General features: G+C 43.1%; 1 protein-coding gene across 1 annotated transcript in view; it reads right to left on the bottom strand.

The window, feature by feature from the left end:
• Nucleotides 1-296: 296 nt before the first annotated feature.
• SLC16A5 (solute carrier family 16 member 5) overlaps nucleotides 297-18789 on the bottom strand; it is a 36536-nt gene continuing 18043 nt past the window's right edge. The window contains exons 3-5 of the mRNA XM_083148045.1: nucleotides 11262-11405; nucleotides 7561-8373; nucleotides 297-6307 (exon numbers count right to left, since the gene is read on the bottom strand). Coding sequence (XP_083004171.1) covers nucleotides 6093-6307; nucleotides 7561-8373; nucleotides 11262-11405 — 1172 coding nt within the window. The 3' untranslated portion in view covers nucleotides 297-6092. The remainder of the gene's footprint in view (nucleotides 6308-7560; nucleotides 8374-11261; nucleotides 11406-18789) is intronic.

An 18789-nucleotide genomic window follows, 5' to 3' on the forward strand; every position in this document is an offset into this window, starting at 1 on the left:
TCAAAAAAAGAAACAGGTAATACAGTCATAGTTGCTAACTGTCCCTCATTTCCAGACAGTCCCAGGTATCGAAGATTTGCCATCGTAACTCTAAATTAAGATGTACATTTAAAGTGCATTAGAAATGTACTATGCATATATTTGGTATTCATGGAAACACAAAATTACCAGTATTAAACAGTGTGCGTGTGTGTGTGTGTGTGTGTGTGTGTGTGTGTGGGGGGGGGGGGGGGGGGCATTTGGAATGGCTATGATGACACGATTCAGTGTGTGTGTGTGGGGGGGGGGGGGGGGGGCATTTGGAATGGCTATGATGACACGATTCAATGCAAATTGCCCATCACTTAACGAGTGCAATCAGTTTTGGGAGAGTTGTCCACCCAATTTCCGAAAGCGTCCCGTTTTCTTCTGGGAGGGAAGGCATGTATGGTTTACAACAGTGTGCTTTTTGCATAGTGCATAGTACCCTACACAGACAAAGGCACAGTAATCTCAATTGTCCAACATATTCTATAATCTTACATCCGATGCATAAATCCTGTGCCCCACGTATACAATATCTGTTCAGTAAAATATGCTCAGACTTGTGGGGCAATTGAGTTGATTCCATACAGTTTTATACATACCATAGCTACCTCATGCCCACCTATTAACCTATACACAAAGCATATCCATGGCACTCGCCAGCACATAAGCCGTCTGCTACTATAACAACCAGCCTATGCCAATTGATACCATCATGAGAGACTTATGCAGGAACCCTCTAGTGCTCCACTCTTTAGATACAGTATCAGTTTAGCAATATTTATATAGTTAGATGGGCAGGGTGGTTCAGTGCTGGAACAGGAATTATAGTGATGCAACAAATAAGAGTTCAATCTTGCTCCTTATTAGTTAAATTTATGATTACGCTCGATCACTCGGAAACAATCCCAAAACCTGTATCAGCGTAGGAATGTGCTATTCAACAAGTAGAAACAATCAGTACTATTTAAGATGTATTACAGTTAGAGAACATCTTCTTTGGAATTTAATTGGAGTGTTTGGAAGGCTGTATTATCAAACAAATATAATCTTCAGATTAGGCCTACCATAATCTCTGCTGTATATAATGTTTACAAGAGGGAAACATAATCGCTTACTGCCCACCTGTTTGTGTCCCAGGTGACTTAGGACAGTCCCTAGCCTGCCAACAATCACCTGGGAGGAAGCATGATCGCAGCAACTGCTCTCCCTGTGAGAGAATGACACTGCTGCCAAGGAGTAGTGCTGCCACTGTGTACAGCCTTGTTATGATTTCTAGCCAGTGGCAAGGAACAGCGACACTGTAATCATTGTGAGGCCTGATAGCCATCAATAGCAGAAGGCAGCAGGGTGGGTTCTCTAGTGCATACAAAGCTGCATGGTGGATAAAGTTAACTTTCAAAGGTTATTAGCTTGAGGTATTATTATATGAAACAGTCTAGAATACAATGCAATATGGTAGCGTCATGAGACTATGATGATATGGAGTTATGGATTTTGTGATGTCTAACTAAGACAGGCTTGCCTACCCTCCCAGAATTGCCGGGAGGCTCCCGAAAATCGTGTCCCCCTCCCGGCCCCCCAGGAAGGTTGGCAATCCTCCCACCATTGCCAGACAGCTCCTGCTCCCCCTTCTGTGCCTCACTAATAACTGGTCTTTCGTGGGTCCGCGGCAAGGGGCGGGACTAAAATGACGCAAATCGCGTAATTTTGCGTCATTTTAGTCCCGCCCCCTACTTGCAGACCCACGAATTGCGGCTTTTGCATGGATTGGGGCGGGGCTTTCAGTCATCAGCGCCTCGACCTGGAGATCCGGCTGTCCTCTCCGGGCTTCTCCCGGAGAGGCTATTTAAAAAGTCGGCAAGTATGAACTAATGGGCCCCATACATCAACAATCACAATTAATGGTTTTCCAGATCCAGTGATTTTTTTGGCCAGATAAATAGTTTCTACAATCTATTTGACTTGCCCACACATTACAGATTTGTTTCAGTGATCGGCAGATTTTTCCCATCTAAAGATTGCATCTTCATATCTGTAAAGTGCCCATACAGCACCTCAATCGATTGTCATTTCAGATGTTACTTCTTTTCATAATGTAAATAGAAGAAGAAGACGAAATGGGAATGCCCACACATATAATAAACAACCGCAGATAATACCAGATTATTAAACATGTTTAAAAATCTGATTCAGCAATCGATTGGCGATCCCTATTAATTGTTTATTTAGATTGCCAAAAGGGGGAGCCCACACATTAAAGATTACCGTAATTGTGACAATCATCTCCAGATCTGAGGATTGTCACAATTAATTGCTGATGTATGGGGCCCATAAGATTGCGTAGCTCAGTAGTTTTTCAAATTGTGTCCATTATAAGTGCCTGAGGTAGAGTACACATCAGTTTGTGAAGTGTATCTTATCTGGATTTCCACTTCCCATGATTAGAAAATGAACACAGGCTAAAGCAGGCATGGCCAAACTATGGCCCTCCAGCTGTTGTGAAACTACAAGTCCCATCATGCCTTGCAACAGTTTTGCTATTAGGAAATGCTAAAACCATGGCAAGGCATGCTGGGATGTATAGTTTCACAACAGCTGGAGGGCCACAGTTTGGACATGCCTGGACTAGAGCAATCGCTGCCCATTAACCATTTAATATGGCTCCCTACAACTGAAAGTCAGGAGAGGGCAGTCTAACATAGGACAAGTACAGTACAGGTGTGATAACACAAATCTGACTCAAGCTTACCTACAGAAACACCAATATATGCCAGTAAGGAGGAGTATGTTTTGCTACTACTATAGGGTAGGTCCAAATACATGATAATGATGATGATGATGATTACTATGATGTACTGATGCATATGCTGATGTATTCTGCATATGAGCAGAAATAAACAATTTTCCTTGCAATTTTAGTTTAGTTTACTCCCATTTTGCTAACAATTCTGCCTAATCAGACATAAACATGATTTGGATCCCTAAGTTGAACATTTCTTTATTGCGTGCTGCACGTGATGCACGTCTTTTTGGAATGTGTAGAACTGGAGGGGGTGCGACTGGAGCTGGAGTGGGCGTGCAGGTAAATTACAGGTAGAGGCAAATGGCAACTAAAATGGGTGTTGACAAGTCACATTATCAATACTGTGTTTTAAAATGAACTTTGCACTGCAGAACCTTGTAGCTATAAGACAAACTCAGTTGGTAAAGGGGAAGCATCCATTAGTACTAGGGGTAATTCAGACCTGATCGCAAGGCTGTTCAGTTAAGACACCGCCCACTAGAGTGAAATCCCACCTTTGCAAATGAATATGCTCCCTGTGTGAATGGATGTATATGGCTACACATTATTCGCGGCCGAGCGAATATCTCCAAAACCCATAATAACAGGCTCACCATCAAATGATTTTTACACTGGGTACAAGTATGTATTTGGCTCAGAGTAGCCAGGAACTTACTCGGCGATGCCATGGAACAAGGCATATCAGGCCTGGAGCTGACGTCACACACCCTCCCATAAACGCTCAGGTACGCCTAGCATTTACCTGACACTCCCAGCATGTTCCCAGGCAGGCCTGCATTTCCTCAGCATTCCCACTAAATGCACAGTTTCCACCCCAGACGCCTATTTCCTGTCAATCACTTTGTGTAAGAAAAAGAGTAGCAGGACTTGATCACAGGATGGCCTCGTGCACGCACACATCGGACCATACGCATGCCCAGTGTATCAATAATCATCCGCTGTGCATTTCAGATGCTCCACGCCACTTGGGTACTAAATATTCAGACTATCTGGCCATTAACTGTGGCGGGGGCAGGTGCAGGTAAGGTCTCTAATGTGACTGTGCCTCTCTTTAAGCAACTGCTTCCAACGGAACGCCTTTGGCACTCCCATAATACTCCCATGATAAGATGGACCATCTCTGTGTGTCTGCTAGGTCATCTCTACCATACAGAGATGCCTAATACATTTTCAGAACATTTCAGAGACTGTGCATCTCTATCACACATCTGACTCTGGAGACATGCTATGTAAATGCTTACTCATGTGCAGAATAAAGAAACAAATCACAGCACTGCATTTGATATCGCCGCTGCACCCAACTCACAATTAGGCTCTAAGTATCTCTGAGGCATGTGTATAATTTAACCGAGTGAGACCCAGCATAAAATACATCAAATTTCTCTCTGCATACCTGGTAAACAGGTCATACATATACATGCCTCCTCCCCCACCCCCCGGTGATGCGCTGCTGCTCTGCCCCGCCCTCCTGATAACATCAGCAGCACGTGTCATAATCCCTTGTGTGACCTGGCATTTGCGGTTTGAAAGCAGCATAAGTAGCTGTTGTCAGAGGTACTTTTGCCAGAGATGCCCTCTAATAAATAGTGTATTTTTAGTTTTCATTGTGGTCCTACTGTATTAAGTATTATTATTATTATCAGTTAATTATATTGCACAAACATATTCCGCAGCGCTTTACAGAGAATATTGGAACAATCACATCAATCCCTGCCCCAGAGGAGTTTACAATCTATTCTCCCTATGTACACGCACACACATTCATTCTAGAATTAACTGTAATTCATTATTTAAGCCCTGTTGATATTCAAAACCAGATTGGAGGATACTAGGGTGCACAAGACACAGACTGGGTTTTACATTTATTGTTGCTGTAACTGCTTGTTTTGTTTATTATTTTATTATTTATTTTTTATTTTTTATTATAAAGTCTCAATCTCTTCAGCAGTTTAGAACTTGTGCTATTGCTAGATCATTACTGGTTTAACACACACACACACACACACACACACACACACACACACACACACACAAACACAAACACAAACAAACAAACACACAGAAAGTAGTGTATATTTTACAGCAGAAAATTGTAACATCCAAACATGCTAGTGCCTATATGTAACAGCCAACAAGATGTTAGTGCCCATATGTAACAGCCAACAAGATGCTAGTGCACATATGTAACAGCCAACAAGATGCTAGTGCCCATATGTAACAGCCAACAAGATGCTAGTGCCCATATGTAACAACCAACAAGATGTTAGTGCCCATATGTAACAGCCAACAAGATGCTAGTGCACATATGTTACAGCCAACAAGATGCTAGTGCCCATATGTAACAACCAACAAGATGCTAGTGCACATATGTAACAGCCAACAAGATGCTAGTGCCCATATGTAACAACCAACAAGATGCTAGTGCACATATGTAACAGCCAACAAGATGCTAGTGCCCATATGTAACAGCCAACAAGATGCTAGTGCCCATATGTAACAGCCAACAAGATGCTAGTGCACATATGTAACAGCCAACAAGATGCTAGTGCACATATGTAACAACCAACAAGATGCTAGTGCACATATGTAACAGCCAACAAGATGCTAGTGCCCATATGTAACAGCCAACAAGATGCTAGTGCACATATGTAACAGCCAACAAGATGCTAGTGCCCATATGTAACAGCCAACAAGATGTTGGCAGTAGCAAGATTTTGGTGATCTAGCTGCTCGATTTATAGCACCAATTTTATTTATGGCACAAACAACCTGCATTTTAAACAAATTGCTGCTTTAAATCTAGCAGCTACAGTATATTGTCGAACTCTTGCTGTTTCTCCATCTCACAGACTATTACACTAGGGCCAATGTCTTCCTTTGTGGGTGGAGCAATACATATTTCCTATAGGTTTTTTTACGTTAGGACATTCTGTAATCCCCAGCTGCACTCATTTCATGGACTTCATTTACAAAAAGAAGGTTGCACATAGAAATTAGATCTCAGCCACTGAGTGAATTCCATCCACCAATTATAACTTCAGTTCATCTCATTGACAGTGAACAATGTTGTCAAATGTCAGCTCCCTGAGAAAACATTATTTTTATTCCAGAGAAACCTTACCTCATTACTGTGAACTGAGGCATTGTGCTTAGAATTTATGGAGACACTGAAATACTATTTCAGATCTTCAAACAAAGTTGTGACTTTATCTTGTCTGAACTGATACGTATCAGTGTGAGCCTAGTTGGATCATCTGTTCCTTCATATTACAATATCCTCTTGTTTTGCGGGGCAATATATAATATTTTGGCGTCCACTGCTGTCTGTTGCTTCCCCTTTGAGTTTTTTTCCAGCCTTATTTTCTTTTTTGTCAACAATATAGGAGGCTATACACATGAAGAGTCCAGAGGATACCACAGCAATACTGCTGAAGTAGAACACCAAATTATATTGACCAGTGATGTCTACCAGCAAACCTGAAAAAAATATATGCAGATCAATTAATAAAGTTGTCAAAAATAAAACACAGAGATAATATGTAAACTACAGGCCAAGAAGAAAGCAGGCTTAGTAGCAAAATAAGGGCACATGACCAGAATAGGACTAGCAACTTTTGGAGAACAAATGGGCCAGTATACAATATCACTACCAACCAACATTACAGGTAATGGAATGCAGTGCACAAATAGCAACTCCTACAAGGAGCCATGGTTATATCAGGGTTGCCTACCCTCCCAGAATGGCCAGGAGGCTCACAAAAATCGTGTCCCCCTCACGGCCCCTGGAAGGGTGGGCAACCCTCCTGGATTTTTGGTAGCACCCCCTGAATCTCCCTGGCCACATCAGTAAATTACCACGATTTGCCACTTTTGGGGGGAGTAGCTAAAAATGCAAATGACATTAGCCCCCCTATCTGCGTAGACCCGCAAATTGCGGGATTTACAGTACTGGGGGCGGGGCTTGATGATGCCTTTGCCAGGCCACGCCCCCAAAGTGCAGCTGACAGTCTCCTCTCTGGGCTTCTCCCGAAGAGGAGACTTTAAAAGTGGGCAGCCCTGGGCTATATCTATTTTTTTTCCTGAAGCCATGTGGGAAATCTGTTAAATGACTGTTTGAATGTGTAACTGATAACTATTATAGAGTAATTTTTTAAAAGCTTGTCAAAATTAAGGCTTCTGCAATGTACTTTTACTTTGAGCTGTGAGAGTTTTTACTTTCACTTTGAGCTACAGTATGAAAATGTTTAGCCCACACGCTCTCCACCCCACCCCCAGTCCCTATCCGCTTCTACTTCCAGTCTCTGTCTTCACAGCTCCCTCTATCCATATCCAGCCAAAATTGCTTTCCCTTTAAGTTATGGCATCTTTTAGCACAATAAAAGTAGTCATTTGGTCCGTTGAGTGGCCTCTAGTGGTCACTGACGGTACTTCACCTCATTCAGGTGAGGAGAATTTAACCTTTTATAAATATAGATCTACAAAATATAGGTCTCCTGACTGTACTAATTACTTTGCCTTATTATATACTAACTATATTTCAATATTGTCTATTATTTTGAAATTTCAAGAATTACCTATGTAGACAGTTGTCTTTTTATCCCACCTTGCCATTGAAATAGTATGGTTATTTAGCCGAGACAAGAGAGAGCAGTAAGATCAACATATCAGCACAGTTGTAGAGCCTTCTATATAACATTACTGCTAACATGTCACATTATAAAGTTACCTACCTGCTAATGGTGGTCCCACCAAGATAGTAACACTTTCAAGGATGGTGAAAAGTCCAAAGGCTCCAGGGAACCTCTTCATTCCCACTATATCCATCAATACCTGGAATACTAGAGATCCAATTACACTCATGGAGATACCATATAGTGAGCAATAAATTAGAAGAGAGGTGAAGGATGCAGAGGCTGCGCACACAAGGTTGCTGAGTCCATTCAAAATGACTGCTCCACTAAATAGGTAAATTAATCGTCCAGAAAATATCCGCTGCTGTGACACAAGTCCGGCCACTGGACGTGCAAAGATATTGATGAAGCCAATGAGAGAGAGCAGGAGTGCAGCTGTTGACTCTTCTATTCCACTGTTGGTAGCATATGGTACCAAATAGAAAAGTGGCAAGACAAAGCCTAGAACTAGCCAAGTCACACCTATTGTGTAAATCTGATATCGCCTATGTCCAAGCAGTAGGTCGAAAGCCATGTACTTCTGCAGGCCTTTGCCCTTTTCCATCTCTGCAGCACCATTAGTGGCCCCATTGGATTTTGATGAAGAGACATTCTTATCAGGAGCAGCTGGTGGCATTTTAACTGGTCTCATCATAGCACCACATACACAACAGTTGAGTAATACTCCCCCAAAGATCAAAAAGGAACCTCTCCATCCCACTGCATCCAGGAGATGTTGAGATGCCAGTGGCCAGAGAGCCATGCCTATGGAGGCCCCCGTAGAGGCCAGAGAATTGGCAAACGTCCGTCGTTTAATGAAATAATAGCCAAGGACTGTGACGGCAGATTGAAAGCAGAAGCAGAGTCCTAAACCTGAGTGAAAGAAAGTCAAATTAGATAGTTACCAATGTATTAAACATGTTCTACTAATATTTTAGGTGGACAAGACGCAAATATATCTAAAAATATGTTTTTAGATTGTAAACTGTAAATATTTAAAATACATAAATCATAATTAAAAATAAAATTTAAATAATAATAGTCTGGGGATATCAATCACATCCCTCTCATTTACTCATACACTACTCGACTGTTGTAGGAAGGTTTCCGGTTTTCTCTGAATAAATTGTTTTTGAAGAGAGTAGTTTAAGGGGCCTATACATCACACCATAAACAAGGTTCTTCTCAGTGTTTTTATGTTTTTATGTTCCAGTGCCAATTATTACGCTAGTACTGCAGAAGATATCACTGAAATTTCCTGGTTATAATTCTGACACTCCTCATACTTTAGTATGGGGATGTCGAAATGATGTGATTCATCGAGTTATGATTCTGTCATATAAATCCTGTATTGCACGCACATCTCTGTACATGAGAGGTTTAATAAATCCTTGTGTTTTCAGAATTTAAGGTACATGACCTTGTGGTTTATCGAGTAAGGGCGATAGACAGCTCTGTAATAGAACGGTAGTATTTTATTAAGAAAGAAAATGGGGTGTGCTACCTGTAATAATCTAAAGGAAACCTGTAAAACCTGCAGCCTTTTAACTACACATCATAACAGTATCAATTAGCAAAATTAGGCCAACAGATCTTGTAAGTGTGCCACTATTAATAAATCAAATAGAAGGAGCAGTGTGGTGGTGCATTTTCAAAAGAAAAAAAAAGTGTGCGCAAAGTACACATTTCCATACATCAAATGCATGCTCATGCATTTACATGGTGGAACAAGGATGGAGGGGCATGCAGGCATATATCCCATATTGTAATGGCATATTCAGGTCATAGCTATAGAGGAAACGGTGGATGCTATTGCACTGGGATTGTACTATGGCAAAAAAAAAATGGTGGCAAAAAATATTGCACGTTATGAACTGTGAACTCTATGTTAGGCCTATATAATGTTCCAATGCATTGGGTGTACTGTAATGTGGCATAATTTTAACTGAGGAGTTTGTACAGTGGAGGTACCACAGATCAGCACAATATGAACTGGGAGCAGCGGCAGTTTCTACCTATGTGGAGGAGGGGGGCTGCCACAAGCCATGATGCCTGGTCATCCAGAGTGGAGTGGAGAGGGGAGCCCCTGGTGTCAGCTGTTTCCCACCACCTGCCCTATGGAACTGGCAGTTGCCGGAACCAGCACATGCAAATAAGAGCTGGCTTGACTGCAAATATGCGAACCCCCGACTTCTATGGACTGCATAGGCTGTAGCCCCCATATAAGCTGGATAGGACTGATGATCAGGCAGGGAGTGGCTTCCTACAGGAAGTCCGTAAATAGACGCTGGCATAATATGAACTAGGAGGCACTGAATGTAGCACAGTATGAGTTGGAGGCAATACAATACAGTGCTTGACTTGCCCATGGGTACAGTCCTGGGGCTCACCTCTGATAGGGATCAGGTTCAAGATTTGAATTATATAGTACATTATGCATATGTAACATTGTACTGCACAGGAATAAGGTGTATTTCCTACAGTATACAGGGAAGGGGTCCTGGGGTGCACACCGGTAATGAGAGGTCCCTAGTCCCTAACATTTTGGGGGGGTACAAATCTAGGGCATGGGGCATTCCAAAGCAAAGCAGCTTTGTGACCCCAGGGCAATACAAAAGTGAAAAATATATAGTGAAAAAAGTGAACTTAGGTTAGTGAGAGAGGCTGCTGAAAATAGCAGGGGTAAATTAGTGAGAGGGAACGAGGTGAGAAATAAATTAGTGAGAGGTAAAGTAGTGAGAAGTGAAAGTGTAAAATAAGTTACATTGGGGCAGATGTACTAAACAGTGTTAAGTGGATTTCTGCACATAACGCTTGTTAACTGGGGTGGAATTAAGTTTTCCCCAATATATTACTAGCGCACCTAACGTGAGCTAGTAACAGGCTGTTCCCTGTAATCCCCCCCCAGTGATTAGCGCCCGGGGCAATGTATTAACAGCCGCCCGGCTGCTTTCACCAGCTCAGGGCTAGCGTTGTCCGAGCTGTTAACGCTGAGCATATCGGCTCTCCTTATCGACTTGGGGGGTAATACATCTGCCCATAACAGGTGCTCGCTTATCCGCGTTATAATGGAGAAGTGGGACCCTTTATTTTAAAAAAACGAAAACAGCAGGTTTATACATATCCCCCAATGAAACAAAACACACTATAGGGATGGAAGTAAATATGAAAATAAGTGTTAATCAGTGTTGCTCCTGAGGCCAAACAGCCACAATAGTCCAGGGTGACCCACAACCCAGAAATCCACCCCCATCTGATAATCCGATATACATTTGTGCAGGGCTCACCTTGCTCTGCATGCAGTCTAACAAATGTCAGGAACCTAATTAAAACCAATATATAGGACAGGTGGGCGGGGGTGCTACCACCAGGCACTAGGGGTCTCTGGCCTTCTATTGTGTATGTAAACTGGGGTGCACACTGATAATGAGAGATGTGACCCTGCAGAGACCTTTCAGTAGTACTGCATACAAAGATAAGGTTGCAGGTGCACAATTCAAACTCCAAATTTATTAATATGTATTTATTTATTAACAGTTTCTTATATAGTGCACACATATTCCGCAAAAATTGTAAAATCATATGGTAATGGAATAGCTCTCCAATGTGAACAAAGTCTAGCGTTACATACATTTTAGTATAACATGTCAAACATACTTTTTTTTAGGTATACAGCTAATAAATCTTAATGGAACAAACTCAGTCATGTGGGTTTTAGTTATTTGAGTTGCTATTGCAAGAAAGTATAGTGACTTACTTACCTCCAATTAATCCAGCAGTCAAATACAGGTGAACTATATTCTTAGAGAAGGAGCTGGTGACCAAGCCAACTCCACAAAGAAGACCACCAACCATTACTGTTACTCTGCAGCCAAACCTTTCTACCATGATGCTGCATAAAGGACCTGTATGGAAGGCAAATCAAGTCAAGAAAAGCAATAATGAAAAAATAAATAAAAATAAAACATGTTAAATTCACCAATCCCTTAAATTTCCTTCTGGTGGAAGGCTTTCACTAATGATTGGCACTTGGTTGCTAGGCAGTGGATTTGGGATTTTCTCCCCTCCCTTTCGTTGTCAGGGGATACCCCCTCCAGCCACTGCTTGCCACTGAGGTGACATCTGCCACCATTAAAATTGTCCTCATGTCCTTCCCAATATGGTCACCTCCTCCTCAGGTGCCGGATGACTGCCCAACAATTGGGATCCTGACAATCAGTATACCAAAATCGGAATCCCGACTGTCGGTGCTCCAACAGGGGGAATTCTATTCTCCCATTTAGGGATTCACGACCCCCATAGAGGGAGAATAGAACCTGCGGCGAGTGGAGCGAGCCCATAAGGGGCTTCTTTGCGCTTGCCCCCCTGTCAGAGCATTGGCAGTCAGGATTCAGATGTCGGTATACTGACTGTCGGGATCCCAATTGTAAGGCAGTCATACCACACTCTTCCTCCTGTGCCAACCATAATAATTCTCTCCTCTAAGGCTGCCATTTTGGGAGGGACATTTTCAGCGATGGAGGGAGGGGGTAATCCCTTGATGAACCAGTTGTCGTAATAGCCCCCGCACCCTCAAGCAACCTAGTGCCTCCAAGCCACCACAGGTTCTACAGAAGTTATTGCTACACCATGTCCTCCTAATGATTGATGGCTGAGCTGACCAGGGGGTGGGGCTTAAGTCCTTGGGCAGGACTTAACTCTGACTCTGCTAGGAAACAGCCTGGTTACTACGCACTGCATTAGCTGCAACCCAAAGAAGCCAGTGAGGGCTGATGCGTTAGCAAGGGAGTGGCTTCTTTTGAAAATAGTTCTCTGCTATTGCTGTCCTGGAACTGCCTGTCTGGCTGTGATTAGCAGAGAGCATGTCCTATGGGAAGTGACTGCCACAGCTAGTCATTCCCTGCGAGTGGCAGATCTTACTGGGGTGCCTGAATCTTGCAGCCCCAAGGTAGCATCTGTCAGTGATGATGATGATGATTTATTATCATCCTTTATTGATATAATGCCACAAGATTAACCATCTATACGTATTGCCTAATTACAGTACATCTACTTACTACTGCTGTCTTGGTTCACAGAATACATTTCAGGGCACTAAGGGGACAGCAACCATTAGACCTGATAATTAATATGCCCTTAATCTCATGAATGAAACTATATTATTGTCATATACATATAGGCGTAAATCCTGCAAGTAGGGCCCTCTTTGCTTTTTCTCTATTAACATTAATTGTCATTTTATTACTTTGTGAATATACTGGTGCTGTTAATTACTTCATCACCTCCCCCCTTCCCCACGCTACAGGATGCACACAGCTCAGCTGGGTAATAATGACATCACTTGTGTTGTTACGCCCCCTGCAGTTACCACTTGGATCTTCCGGAGGGAGGAATGCTATTATCCTACGTTAATAACATATATCAAGTTCTATTATCTGGCTGCTTATGAGTTCTTAGTGACCATAAAATGCAGTTATTTTTCATATGAAACAAGTAATAATATTTAGTATTTGATATTAGGCAAAGTCGATTGATGCATACATACTGCATTTTATATTTATATTATATTTATATATATATACTAGGTGATTCATCGCGCCCTACGGGCGCTCTTCACACTGTCGTAAGGGGCTGCGCCCCCTTAATTTGTAAACTTTTGTATTGTGAGAAATATGGTTAGAATTGTATGAAAGATGGCCTGAGTTATAGGTGAAATGTGTTAAATAGAGAGCATATGATTTGGAAGGGGGTGTGTATTGTTTTGTTTAATTAAAATGATGTATATTGATAGTGTGGAGGGTACAGTGATATTTGTGGGTGTGTGTGTGTGTGCGTGTTGTTTAGGTGTGTGTGTGCAATAGTATAGTAGGGTGTTTTTGAGTCAGCGGCTCCCCACTGGCGGCAGTCACGACACAGGAAAACAGGAGGCTGGGTAGTGATAGGGGTGTGTGGGCATAAGGGGGACTAAAGAGGAGGGTGGGGGACACTGTGCAGCTTCTGCCAATGGGTGAGGGTCCAGCATGGCAGCACAGGAGTACAGGACGGTGGCCCTGAGTCAGTGTCTCCTCCTACTGGGTGGGAGTTAGGGTGCATGAGAGCAGGAGGCTGGGCTATGAGGCATGATAGGGGTATGTGGGCAACACAGCGTCAGCGACTCCCCAGTGGTGGAAGTTACGGTTCAGGAGAGCAGAAAGCTGGGTAATGATAGGGGTGTGTGGGTATGAGGGGGACTAAAGCTTTTGCGCTGGTGCAGACGAGGGTGGGGGACACTGTGCAGCTCCAGCCAGAGGGTGAGCATCCAGCATGCCAGCGCAGGAGTACAGGACGGTGCCCCTGAGTCAGTGTCTCCTCCTACTGGGTGAGTTAGGGTTCATGAGAGCAGGAGCCTGGGTGGTAAAGCATTATAGGGGAATGTGGCCAACACAGGGTGAGCGGGTCCCCAATGGCGGAAGTTACGGGGCAGGAGAACAGGATACAGGGCAGTGATAGGGGTGTGTGGGCATGAGGGGTAGTAAAGGTTTTTGGATGTTGCAGAGTAGGTATGGCCTTTGGTGCAGACCCCATCGATGGTTGGCATTGATGGTGATTTTTCACCCTGCCATCGATAGTAGTAAAATATTACTTGGATAACCATCGATTGTTGTAGCTATCGATGGTCATCCGTTATATCTGACTGAATAGGCCGTGGGTCAATCAGAACTCGATGGGGGAACTTCCGGGTGTGGGGGGGCGGAGCTATGCTCCATGTCCTGGCACCTTAAAAAAAATTGAAACTTGATTGGTTTCTTTGCCATTGATGTAGGGAAACCATCTGGTCCTCCCACATCGATGGCAAAAGTATTCAACATTGGCCATAAACCATTGATGATTTGAAATCATTGATGGTCGATGGGCATCACTAGAACTGGAGGTTGGGGGACAGTATGCAGCTCCCGGCAGTGGGTGAGCGTCTCCTCCCACTGGGAGGGAGTGAGGGTGCATGAGAGCAGGAGGCTGTCTAATAGTGGTATGTGGGAAAGACATTGATAAAAGTTGTGGCGATGGTGCAGAGGACCGTGGGGACACTTCTGGCAGTGGGGGAGTGGGAATTGCGGGAAAGGGGGGCGCGGGGGTCCGCGAATTGCAGGAGGTTTTTTTGGGGGGTCTGTGAATCGTGGTAGGGGGGTGCCGCGAATCGCGGGAGGGGGGTTCGCTGGGGTCCACGAATCGCTGGGGGGTGCCTTGAATTGTGGGAGGGGGGCATGAATCGCAGGAGGGGGGGCGCGGGGGTCTGCGAATCGCGGGAGAGGATGGAGGGCGCTGGGGTCCGGGGTGCGTGTGTGCCGCTCACCTACACTATGGTGGATGGTGGGCGTGTACTGTAGCCCTGGCTGGGCAGGGGGAGGTGATGTCAAGGGAGTGGTGGTGTGTATAACACTGTTTTTTTCCCTAGGGGGGGCAGGTTTGTGTATAATGCTGGGCGGGAACGTGATACACACAGGGGATGAGTGACAGATCTGGCTAAATATATATATATATATATATGTTCTTGCTTGGTAATTATTGTTAAAGGAAACCTTTGGAAGATTGGTGACATTCATTCATACTTGTCTGTCCTCCAGCTTGCTTAAAGACAGGTCTGACATGTATACTGTATACAGAAGAAATCCTATGCATGTATAGATTTGCCTTAAATATTTTGTTTTATGGTAGCTCTAGGATGCTCAGTTAGACATCCTATAAATGGCTGGTTGTCTGATAATGGCATTATCATATTAAGATGTTTCACATTGTGTTTACAATTTTTTTTAACAATCTAATTTGCAAGCTGTTGTCTATTATCAATCATTAAGGGTTATTAGTGTACTACCACCCACGGCAGCTTCGGATGATGTATAAGTGTGTGCGTGAGAGAACATGTTAAATACACTGTCTATCCCTCCAGGTCTAATAAGCTTATGACATTATTTTGTACACGTATTTTGTTAGTATGTTAACAGAGCAATACTTGCATGTTTGCAATCTGGAATTAGCTGTTAAATAAATAAAAAAAACTTCAAAACAAGATTGTTTATGTTAAAGTATTTACTAATGTAATGTTTATTTGTAGTGTAAATAGGTATGGCATAGTTACCTACCCTCCTGCATTCTGCAGGAGACTCCCTGAAATAACAGCAATCTCCCTCTCTCCCTCGCAATCTCCCTCATTTCACCTAGCCCACATTATGTAGCGGTTACAATTTTGATAAAAAAAGGAATGAGAGATAGATACATTTATATTGAATCATCAGCACCATTTCCCAGCATTGGTGATAAAACACAGCAATCCCACAATTATTAACAGTTACAATGAAGGCTACATGCATTTTTTGTGGCTATTTATATGGAACAATCCCTGACATGTATCAGTGACCTTTTTGTTTTTAGCACGTATAGTAGTCATTACTAACTGCTTAGGGGCTCATCTACATTTGTATATAAGTCCTTTTAAAAGATTCCTCTCAGATGTAGCAGTACACACCCAGGCCTCTAGATGCCACGTCACAATCTCTTTTCACAAACTCTCCATATATGGAACTAGACACGCCCTTTGGGTGGAGCATGACACGCCCCCTCAATGGAGCGCTGTGCAATATTCTACTACCAACTATAATCTCCATGAAACTAGTTTTCAACCGTAGGCAAGTATGGGGTATGGGTCATAGTGTCGACTGTATGAAGGTTGACCACAAAAGGTCGACCTGGCTGAGGTTGACAGTTTTGGAAGGTCAACACAAGCATTAGGTCGACAGTCAAATGGTCAACATGGGGTTTTCACAGTTTTTTTTACCCAAATTTCGTAATAAGTCGACATGGACACCATATCAGTGTACGGCTGCAATTGCCATGTTTCGGGCACGGAGCCTCGCTGCACTCAGCGCACTATTATATTCTCCCTCCATGCCCTAGTGCAGTGGTTCTCAAACTTGGTCCTCAGGACCCCACACAGTTCATGTTTCCCAGGTCACCCGACAGGTGCACTCATTACTGAATGACACATTTTAAAAGATCCACAGGTGGAGATAATTAGTTCCCTGGCGATTCTGCGAGGAGGCCTACAAAACATGCACTGTGGAGTCCTGAGGACCGAGTTGAGAACCGGTGCCCTAGTGGATGGTAGGGTATGAAATTCCGCCCGTCGGCACAAAAAAACAAGAAAGAATCATGTGAACTTTTGGACTGTCGACCTTTCCATGGTCAACATAATGTTTGTGTCGACCTTCCAACCCTGTCGACCTTAGTCATATCGACCTATTTCATGTGTCGGCATTTAGTGCTCGACCTAATGTATGTCGTCCTCCATCGTGTTGACCTAACAACCATATCCCATGTAAATAACCTTGCAATAAGAAAACAATGGTACTGAGAATAGCAATTAAATAAAAGAATCAACAAATGAAAATAAGTATGACATCATCAATACAGAGTGCTAGGTATTACATAATAATTACAGGGCGTTACACTGCAGGCACGGTAAATAGACACTGCATACTACATGTGTAACAGGAGGAGATTAGAAGCAGTGTATGGGAGGGTGCGTGCTTTATGCTCATATTCAAACGCATCCAATGCCAGGAAAGTATGCAGCGTCTGAAGAAAAGTATTGTCTTCTATGTTAAAAAGGTTATTAATGAATTGCATGACCAATGCTATTAAGCTGGTGGGAGTGAGTCTGCATATTATGTATATCAATTTACAGAATCAGGGACAGATAATTGCCCAAGGGGTGGTAAATAATAATCTCTTAATCGCAGAGAAATGTTAAAGGGCCTCAAGCTGTTCATCTTTGCAGTCTGGGGTGGGAGTTGCTGTATACAGTAATAACACATTGTGTGATTATGGCATGCCATTGAGAAAAGCATTCATTTGTTAAAATCTTGCATTATCTAGGAGTCTATTAAGAAATGTATACATTTGAGAGATTTATCAAACAGTGCTACATAGTTGCCTACCCTCCTGCATTCTGCAGGAGACTCCCTGAAATAGCAGCAATCTCCCTCTCTCCCTCATTAGTCTAGCAATCTCCCTCATTTCACCTAACCCACATAATACAGTTACATTTTTTGGGGAAAAAAGGAATGAGAGATAGATACATTAACGCTGAATCATCAGCACCATTTCCCAGCACTTTACCAGGTATAGTAGCTCTTACCAACTGCTTTGGGGCTCATCTAAATTTGGATATAAGTCATTTTAAAATATTCCTCTCAGATGTAGTAGTACACACCTACAAACTCTTTTCATACTCTCTCCATATATGGAACTAGACACGCCCTTCAATTGGAGCATGGCACACCCCCTCAATGGGCGCTGTTCAAAATTCTGCTGCCAACTATAATCTCCCTGAAACTAGGTTTCAAAAGTAGGCAAGTATGCAGTGCTATCGATGATTATATGCAAAATGCAGGAGTCACTCTGCTTTGTCAAATGATCTTTGGACCCACTTTGCATCATGATTTGCACACGTGCACCTACAATTGTATATACAGTATGATCAGGTCATATGGGTTTATGCAGTAATATACCTGCACACCGGCAGTTTTTAGAAGAACAATGGAGAAGGTGGACAGAATTAAGCAAAGTACACAGCAGAATCATTTGGGCATTTTAATTTAAAGTGCAGTGACAGAATTAGTATTTCAATTTGCGGAATGAGATTTTAGTGTAATGAAATAATGGAGTAGGAATAGCGCAATTTCAAAGGTACCCTTTGCCATGCTGAAGAGAGCAGAACCATTCTCGCTGGAAAAGGATTTATACTTTGAATGAAAAGGGTAATTCTTATGTGGTAGAGTTTGGATTTATGGACTAATTCAGACCCTAATGCTGGGCTGCAAAATCGCAGCCCTAGCGCTAATCAAGTACCGTGCATGCGCACGGATTGTAATTCACATGTGCACGGCAATCCAGCGATGATAGCCTGCAATGGCTTTCCATTGCTGGCTGCATTCAGCCTGATTGATAGGCTTCCGGCGTTTTGGGGCGGCACCCCACCTTTTCTGGGAGTGCCATGGAAAACCGCAGGCAGATCCTGGACATTGGAAGGTAGGATCTCTGACATCAGCTCTGGCCCCGATCTCCCCAGGATCATTGCAGTGCCAAGTAAGTCTATCAACCATTGGACAAGTTGGGGGTGTTGGGGGATCTATTTGATGGTGAGTGATTGTGAATGGATTCCTCATATTCGCACGGCTGTGATATTATTCCAAGCCATGCCCATGGGGCGGGATTTTCCTATGGTGGGGAAGTGGCTAACTGACTGCTGGACTA

The sequence above is a fragment of the Crinia signifera genome, chromosome 6 (genome assembly GCF_055691185.1).
Source record: "Crinia signifera chromosome 6, ASM5569118v1, whole genome shotgun sequence".
NCBI classification, from domain to species: Eukaryota; Metazoa; Chordata; class Amphibia; order Anura; family Myobatrachidae; genus Crinia; species Crinia signifera.